The sequence below is a fragment of the Dipteris shenzhenensis genome, chromosome 2 (genome assembly GCF_047967505.1).
Source record: "Dipteris shenzhenensis isolate YYH24624 ecotype China chromosome 2, Dip_SZ_1.0, whole genome shotgun sequence".
NCBI lineage: Eukaryota > Viridiplantae > Streptophyta > Polypodiopsida > Gleicheniales > Dipteridaceae > Dipteris > Dipteris shenzhenensis.
This window is the reverse complement of record NC_141597.1, coordinates 6,300,834-6,310,438: the sequence shown is the minus strand read 5'-3', so window position 1 is coordinate 6,310,438 and position 9,605 is coordinate 6,300,834. Positions and strand designations below refer to the sequence as shown.

General features: G+C 50.2%; 1 protein-coding gene across 1 annotated transcript; it reads left to right on the top strand.

The window, feature by feature from the left end:
* The first annotated feature begins 305 nt into the window (after positions 1–305).
* ABCI14 (trigalactosyldiacylglycerol 1) lies at positions 306–1,692 on the top strand. Its single transcript, XM_087393866.1, has one exon. It carries the CDS (start codon positions 574–576, stop codon positions 1,621–1,623), a length of 1,050 nt encoding a protein of 349 aa, XP_087249992.1. The 5' UTR covers positions 306–573; the 3' UTR covers positions 1,624–1,692.
* Positions 1,693–9,605: the final 7,913 nt, after the last annotated feature.

Below are 9,605 nucleotides of genomic sequence, written 5' to 3'. Positions count from 1 at the left end.
AAGCGGGGGGGAGAGAGAGAGAGCGCACACAAAAATAGAAAGAATCCATGTGGTAAAAGGTTGCAGGGATATTTATAGCCTTGCGTTCTAGGCAGCGATCTAGTTACATTTTTGTTAAAAAGTGTCCCACACACGCTGTTGCCAAGTGGCCCCCTTCTATGTTGGTTCTCTCTCACACACACACACTCACACTCACTCACACACACTTAAGACACACACTCTCTCTCTTACACAAATCTCTTTGCATTTGAAAGCGATAGACAACAGTTGAAAATCTCTTTGCATTTGCAATTGGCCAAGTTGCATAGTCCATTCATCTTGACAATAGTTTGCATGCAGTGCTCAAGAGTACTAAGGGAATGGCTATGGCGATACCCAAAGTCACCAGAGCTCTCCAGCAGCTGCTGCTGTTGCTATGGCGATGGCTATGGTAATCATCTTCCTTGAAACAAACAGATCAAAGCTGCAGCAACAATGGCTATGGCATACGCCCTCTCGTTGCTTGCCTCCTGCTTGTAACACAGCGAAGCTCCTCCTCCTCTTCCTGCTGCTGCTTCTTCTTCTTCTTCTTCTATGGCTATGGCGGATCGTGCTCTCTGCATACCTCCAGTTATCCCTAATTCCCCTCTCCCTCGCTCCTTTCGGTCTCTCCCCTGTAGCCTTCGCTTCCCCTTCTCCCTTCCCCTCACCCGCAGAATTCAGCTCCATCGCCACCTCCTCTTAGCCTCCCCTCCCCATGTCTCCTCCCCTTTCGACACTTCTGCCGATGGCTCCCCTCCTCCCCCTTCCAGCCTCCCCCTCTCCTCCTCCTCCCAAGAAGAGGAGCCCTTGCCCCTTTTCGGACGCTGGAAACCCCCTCGCTACCTCTGGCGTGCCATCGCTGCTCTCGTTATCGCCGGACAGGTGATCCTTCGCATCCTGCAGCGACGCGTCCACGTGCGCAACTCCCTTCAGCAGCTCGAATCCGTCGGCCCCCGATCTCTTGGTGTCTGCCTGCTTACTGCCTCCTTCGTTGGCATGGCTTTTACAATCCAGTTCGTGCGTGAGTTTGCCAGGCTCGGCTTGACGAGAGCAGTAGGAGGTGTGCTATCCCTGGCCTTGTCTCGTGAACTTTCTCCTGTCGTCACGGCTATTATCGTCGCTGGCAGGGTGGGCAGTGCGTTTGCGGCAGAGCTGGGTACAATGCAAGTTTCCGAACAGACAGATACGCTTCGAGTTCTTCGTACAGATCCAATAGACTATCTGGTAACACCTAGAGTCATCGCATGCAGTATCGCATTGCCAATACTCACGCTAATCAGCTTCACGGTAGGCATGGCAGCCAGCGTGCTGTTGGCTGATTCCGTGTACAATGTCAGCGCTAACATTATTCTCGACTCTGCAAAGAAGGCTTTACAACCATGGGATTTTGTTAGCACAATGATCAAGTCCACAGTTTTTGGGGCCATCATATCTGTGGTGAGCTGTGCTTGGGGTGTCACGACTTTGGGAGGTGCAAAGGGCGTCGGAGAATCGACCACATCAGCTGTAGTCATTTCCCTGGTGTGTGTGTTTATTGCAGATTTCATTCTTTCATGGTGTTTCTTTCAAGGTGCAGGAGATGCTTTAAAGCGCATGGGCTAAGCTGAGGCTTTTTCGTATTGGAATGATCAAATTTTCTGTGACAGTTTGGCCGAGAACTTTTGCAAAATAGTCTAGTTTCATTCTCTTTTTAAATGCTAAATTTCGAATATGATGTGCTGTTCGTTTAACGTCGGTTTGGGTCCTCGTGGAGTGATTCTTTACGTACAGACGAATTGAATAAGGTTCTGTCGTGTTAATTATGTGAAGAAATTATTCGTGCTCTAGATTTTCTGTAGTACACTCTCAAGTAACGTGTGTGTTGGGCCAATTTTTTGTTAACTACCAGTAGGTAACCCTTAAGGGCTGTTTGTCTCAAACACATTGAATCGATGTTTTCCTGTACCTCCAACTCAAAAGAGACAGGTCTAGTCATCTCTTTGTTGTGGTTGTATGGAGGCATTAGGTCGAGTATTGGAAGATGGGTTTTATACTTGAGCATGGCTCAGTTTGTGTGAGTGCAGCGGAAACTGAACATACAAGGTGAATGATAATAAATCATTCATAAGGCCTGCTCGAGATCCAAATAGCGAAAGAGGGCAGAGATGATGAATTGAAAGCGGCGAGGAAGACAAATAGAGAGAGAGAGAGAGAGAGAGAGAGAGAGAGAGTCACTTAGACCTACCTATGGCGGGCCAAAAAGCAAACAAGGTGAATGATATTTAATCATTCATAAGGAAGGAGAGAGAGATAGATAGATAGATATATATATATTAACGTCTCTAAAAGGCCAAACGACCTATGAGACTAAAACAGTTGATACATCTGCTAGTGTTGTCTCATCAAAGAGAACAACAAAATAAATAAGCTGAAGGCTGAGAGCTACTAAAGGTACTTACAGTCAGAGGGACTGCAAGTGACCCAAAACTAATGAAATACCATTGACCAAGCAAGTATTTACTAAAAGTACCAATTGATCAGCATAGGCAGAAAGCTAATCAATAAAAGGGTTGCACTCTTCTTATGTCAAAAATCCCAATCATGGGCAGCTCTAGGATCTCATAACTCGGTGCCACACGTTTCCTTTGTTTGGCAATGATGGCACGGATCCGATGAAGATATGGGTGCCGGGCACGGGGTCTTGGGAGCCTGGGCCTACGTGACCTGGATATGGCGATGGCTCGGTCCAAAATCACACCACTAGAGTGTGGCAATCTGCCTGTGTGTGATAAGGTGGTGGTGGCGCCAGGGGTTTCTGATGGCGGGGAGGGCATAAAACTAGCTGAGGTGCTGGCAGTGAAGAAGTCTCTGAGTGTACTTTGCCTAGGTGGGGCTGGTCTCGGCTGTCTGTCTCCCAACAAAGTCTCTCTATGTTGCTTGAGCTCTGATAAAAACAAACCCAAGCATTTTTTATCTTCGTACTCCATCACCCTACGGAGTGGGCCAAATTCTTTTCTGAATAGACAGTGGTATCTTCCTCGGATTTCATAATATACCGTGCATCTACATACGTAATGCTCCTCTGTCTCCTCCTCCTATTTCTCACAAGCTCTCTCAGCCCTCCGCTACCCCCCGCTCAGCCCTCGCTCAGCCCCCCCCGCTACCCCCCCGCTCACCCCTCCATTACCCTCCCCCCCGCTCAGCCCCCCCTGCTCTAGCTCTAGCCCCCCTACTACCCCCCGCTCAGCCCTCCACTACCCTCCGCTACCCTCGCTCAGTCCTCCCGCTACCCCCCGCTCAGCCCCCCTGCTACCCCCCCTCAGCCCTCCGCTACCCTCTGCTAACCCCCCCTGCACAGCCCTCCGCTACCCCTCCGCCACCCTCGCTCAGCCCCCCCACTAGGCCCCCGCTACCCTCTGCTACCCCCCCACTCAGCCCTCCGCTACCCCCCCCTACCCCCCGCTTGGGCGCTGCTGCAGCTAACCGCACCCCCCCCCTTTCGCTCCCGGCTACCCCTTCACTCAGCCACTACCCACCTCCCTCCCTCCCCTTCACTCAGCCACCCCTTTTTTTTTTTTTGGGGTCTCTTTTCCGTGGGGGGCCAAAAAAAAAAAAAAGCCTCTCCTCCTCCACCTCTTGGCTGCCTCTCCACTTCAGGCTTCCGCACTACCTCTCCACCACCTCGCACTGGACGTGCCTCCCATTATGGGGGGGAACTGGTGCTCCTGCTCCCAGTTGAACATTAACACTACGATCTGCACCTGCACCCCAAGAGAATGGGGGACAAAGCCAAGAAAGACGAAAATAACAACAACAAAAAAAAGCAAACGACACAACTGAATTTGGAGGATGTGAACACACGTTACAACCGAAGTGGACTCGGGGTAAACAGTGTTCCCTTTCCCTCTTCTCCTGTTACAGCTCTCACACAGCTTATGACACCTACTTCCGAGGTGTCATACACTATGCCGCATTACGCTTCACTCTCCCCTCTCCCTCTTAGTCAGCCCATCCTCCCACACCCCGTTGGGACTGCCTTACCCATTCCACTGTCATCTCCGTTCCTCACTCAGCCACCGTCCAGTTTTCGGACTTAGTCCCACTCTTTCATGCCACAGTCACCACAGTTTCAGCATGGACATGGGTGGACTGGCACACCAGAGGCCCGTGAGACCCTACTCACGGAGATACATAATTTTCGTGAGCGTGAGATGGAGCTGGCTCGCTTTGCACGGGAGCAGGTCCGCTTCAACCAGGAGCAGAGCCGCATCATACAGGAGCAGGCTAGGGCCATTCGGGAGCAGGTGGGTCTTATTCAGGGACTCAGACAGGATATCATGCAGCTCCGACAGGAGGTTACAGCCATACACACTATCCCAGGGAGTACCCCGGTGGTCGAGGCACAGATTGCGAGCATGCAATCTGCTATTGAGGAGACTTCCAGATGGGTCGACGTGGCCAAACGGGAACCTGCAAGGGTCACCGTTTCGGCTACCCTCATGGAGCAGCAGCAGAGAGCCAGTAAGGCTCTCAACATCAGAGTACGCGGGATACCATGCACTGAGGCTACACCGATGGTAGATGCGACTGTGTTCGTGACCGCTACCTTGGGTGTGGCTGAGCACAGGATAGAGAGGGCATGGCGGGTGGGGAGAGATCCCAACCGAGAGCAACCCCTGATCATACGATTTCATGACACTCAGGCACGACTTTCAGCTCTACGACGCAGGTCAGTCCTTCGAGATCAGCCAGCGATCTCTATGGATGAGGATCTCACACCTCTACAGGTTGAGGAGAGGCGCTCTTTGCTGCAACAGTGGGATCAGGACCGAAAGGAGGGGAAGTGGGTAGTGGTACGAGAGGGACGACTTCTTATAGGCCCCCGTAGGACACCTGTGCCCTCCCCTACTAAGGACGCGGGGCCTATGAGACTCAGATATCCGAGACCCTGTCCTGCACCATTTGGAACTATAATGGTACCTTATGGTCAGAACCAGGGAACTTCTCGGAATCCTATACAGGCCACGACATAGTCTTCTATATAGAGACACATCAGAGTCCAGAGCGCCCTCTCCCAATAGTCAGCGGATGTACATGGGAGTCTGCCTACAGAGATGAGACGAGGGGTACAGGAGGAGTTCGAGGTTCAGGTGGAGTTGCAGTCCTTTTCAGATCCACACTTCGGGGGATCATTTCTATAGAGCAGAGAGATACACATTCCAGATTTCTTTGGATCCGGATATGACACATGGATAGCCAGGATCTGTTTGTCGCAGTTTGCTACTTCCCCCCAGAGACCTCCCACTTTGCCAGAGATATTCGAGGTGATGATGAGACATCCCCATTTGCTGCCCTTTATCAGTCCATCGTTGACTTTTCTAGCCGTGGAGAAGTCCTTCTAGTGGGGGACTTCAACGCGAGGACAAGGATCCGTCAGGTACCACTTCTTGATTTCAGAGATGATTCCACTCTACTGGCAGATGTTGACCTTGAGGAGGCAGGTATGCTACGGGTTTCGGCTGACAGGCGAGGTCAACTTTCATCCTATGGGCAGGTCCTGTTAGACTCGGGCAGAATACATGATCTCGTTATCTATAATGGTCCTGACAGATGGCCCGCTTCAGGTGGTTTCACATGCTTTCCACATGGGGGGGGCTCCAGTGTTGTTGATTACATCATGGGATCCCCTGTCTTCACATCTCGCATTACTGACTTCACTGTAGCACCTCTCCCCCCAAGGGACTGATCACATATACCTTTTCTTTTGCATCTCCACCTCCCTTCGCACAGCACCTTCCACCCTACTCAGGGCTTACTCCACCTACCACGATATACGCTTTGATCGAGATCATTCGCCTTCTTACTCTGGCCGTCTGTACATACTTCTCGCTTATATTGACTTCATACCCCTTTTAGAGGATCATGCTGCCCTTGTCACCCGCTCACTACACGAGGCTGCCATTCACGCCTTTTCCCACACCACCCGCTCCACCCGCCCACCACCCCCTGGAACCGTATCTTGTAATAGTTGGTACGATGATGAGTGTAAGGCCTTACGCCGTCAACTCAGATTCGAAACTAAAAACAGTCTTCCGAGCGCACCAGATACGCTACGTGAATACCATAGACTGGTATGAAGGAAGAAACTAGACTTCGTTTGTCGAAACGAGGAGGAGCTACTGAACATTTTGTTTAGTAACAACTCTAAGGACTTCTGGCGGAGATTTCTAGAAGGACGGTCCCCTCCGCCACTCACTGACACCCAGATCTAGTTTGATTATGCACGCACACTTTATGACATCCCAAATCAGCCAGTCCCTAGCCTCTCACACATGCCTTGTCCCACATCCTGCACCCTCTTCACTAGAGGAGGGGTAAAGGATGCTGTAATGAAACTTCATAATGGCCGAGCAAAGGATCACGAGGGACTATGTACTGAGTTCATTGCATATGGGATTAACCTTCTAGCCCCGATCTTAGCAAAGCTTTTTAATGAAGCGGTTTGTTTGGGATTTCCACACACTTGGACCATTAACACTATCTCACCCATCCACAAGGCAGGGGATCCCATGAGCCCGGAGAACTACAGGACCATTATGATTGGACATGTCATGTCCAAGATTTATGCATCAGTACTTGACTCTGAGGTTAGCAGACTTGCAGAGTGTCGAGGACTCAGAGCAACAGGACAGGCCGGATTCCGGCGTGATCATGGAACCATGGACCACATTTTGACGCTCAGATGTATCATCGAGGAGGCGAGATCACGGAAGCAGAGGGTTTATTGTTGCTTTGGGGATTTTCCCAAGGCATTTGACACAGTCCCGAGAGCCCGTCTCATACGGCGCCTACAGGACTTGGGTTATGACCAGGAGATCATTTGGGCTGTCATGGCAGTTTACGAGAGAGTTTCTGGCAGAGTTCGGATAGGATCCGGGTGGACAGACGAGATCATGAGTACCATCGGGGTCAAACAAGGGTGTCCTTTGTCACCTACCTTGTTTGGCCTCTACAAGCTTGAGACAGTGATGCAGACACAGGGGGGTGTAGGTTGCTCTCCTGCAGGCACGCTGATCCAGATTTTGCTCTATGCAGAGGATGTGGCTCACTTGTCTTTCTCAACAGAGGGGCTTCAGAGACACCTAGACGCACTACAGTCCTTTTGTGAGTCTCATGATTTGAAGGTCAACCTGGGTAAAACCAAGGTCATGATCTTCAATACATCTCAAGCCATCATGCGTTAGGAGCAGTTTACATTTGCGGGGTCATCTGTTGAGATAGTTTCATCATACACTTATCTTGGGGTTATCTTCTTCAGACCGAGCTTCATTATGAGACCCGCGATGCAGGCATGCTTGAGTAGAGGGTATGCCTCATTGGCCAGGCTAGAGAGGCAGTGCTTCCGCTTACACTTTCAGGATCCATGCACCAGGGGGTTGCGTTTTGACTCCTTGGCTCGCCCAGCGGGGATGTACGACAATCCTTGTTGGGGGCCAGACTTGTCGGATACAGAGTGGGCCCGTGTGGAGCGGCTACAGGTTCTCATGCTATCACGGATGATTCGTGGTAAGTCATCCGTTCCTCTCCAGATCATTCAGGCTAACTTTGGGTCAACCCCTTTACAGCTAGATGTTGCATTTCAGGTCATCACATATCTGTACCGAGTTAGGGAATATGGGGATTATACCTTGGGGCGTAGCAGGCTACCATGGATAGCTTTATCCTCTTCTATGGCACTTGCAGCATGAGGAGATCAGAGGTGCTGGTATGCACGTACAGAGAGATGGTTTGAGCGACTGGGGCTCCACATGGATAGACTACCTCCCTTCCAGTATAGCATGTATGCTCCGTTCTCTCCCCTCTTATCACACGAGGTCAACCAGGTTATCCGTGAGGATCTACTACAGCTACACACTTTTCGGACCTGGTTGGAACCGAGTGAACTCCCAGTGAAGCTTAGCTTCTACAGAGATCACTTCTTACATATCACAGCGGAGGGTTTCATTGACCCACCAAGATACACACAGATTCACCTACCCCACTCGATGAGGATCTCTCTTGGGCAGTTCTGGGTGTCTTCACACAGACTTCGCATCAAGAGCGGCATAGCAGAGGAACTACCCAGGGAGCGGCGCATATGCACGCTATGTGACATACAGGAGGTTGAGACAGAGGAGCATTTCATCTTCAGGTGTCTTGTGTACTATGAGATCCGAGGACGTTTCCACTGCCTCTTCAGAGATAGTTATGGGATTTTAGCCCATTTCCTCTCCTACCCAGACCAGTGGTGTTTGGCAGGTTTCATTCATGAGGCACTTAGACACCGCGAGAGGATACTTCGAGCACGGAGACATGAGCAGACTTCTTCCTCGGTTGATCCCTCTCAGAGCTTTATCACGGAGTTCTTTCAGCTAGATCACATGGACCCCAACGAGACGAGGCCTCGACATGACCGTGACCCGGAACCCGTGACCCGACAGCTCAGACAGAGGGTCGACACACAGATCACACTTGGAGACATCCCCTCCTTGTTTAGAGTTGGAGCCCGATCGACAGGGGTCACAGTAGCCCTGGTTAGACGTAGAGCTACGACGAAGAGACGTGCCAGGACTGCATCTCTGAGTGGCCGACAGCACTCTATTGCCGACTTCATGCCTCCACTGCCTCATCCATCCTGATATCTTGCTGTTGCTGGGGATGATGATGATATTGATGATGATGCTGAGATTGATATATAGTCGACCACCGACATCACTATGTTGTACTTAGGACTTAGTACTGCCATTCTGCATTTTTGTCATTTTGCATTTTGCATTGGTATGGACGCTCGTTTAGTAGCTCCACTACCACAGCTCGTTGTATCAGGATTTTCACAGTGTCATAGATCCATCGGTCTTCCGAAGACTTTAATAAACTTTCTTTCTTTCTTTCTTTCTTTCCTGCTGGCATAACTGGCATATCCAATTCTGAGGGGCTGTGTGGGTGTATCTCCCTGTCTCTATTCTTAACTAATGTGATGAGGTTCGAATTTGGCTAATAATACTACGTAGCCCGTGAGATAGGTGTGTGTCCATGTATGCTGGCCTGGCTATAAGTTCATCTGGAGATAAATGAAGAAAATGGCTTTGGTAGTATGCCATCTTCTTCCCTAAGGGCTCATGTGGTCTAGTCTAGGTTCTCTCAGTCTCCAACTTGACAATATCAGCTCTAATGATCTTGTTTCGGTCACAGAGAGAGTGAGAGAGGTTAAAAATGTGGAGGATTTCTAGAGGAAAAAATAGCATGTGGATCAATAAAAAATCGAGAACTTTTGAAAATAAAAAATGGCTATTTTGCTTCTTGTTGAATCGCCTACTGCCCATGATAGAAAAAGCAAACAAAAAGGAAATGCTGTGGAGGAAGACTACACGAGATAAAGAGAGAGAGAGAGAGAGGGGGGGGGGGCGGGGGGGCAAAAAGGTGGAGATGGTGTGTAAGAAGAATTGAGGAGATAAAGAAGGGGGGGGAGAGAGAGAGAGAGAGAGAGAGAGGGAGAGAGTCAACTACTTTAAAGTCTTCATTCAAGTCCAATAGGAAAAATGCATTTCCCAAAATTCTAAAAACGC

Excerpts from the sequence above, each read along its gene's own strand:
- ABCI14 (XM_087393866.1), top strand. The coding sequence starts at position 574 with ATGGCTATGGCGGATCGTGCTCTCTGCATACCTCCAGTTATCCCTAAT.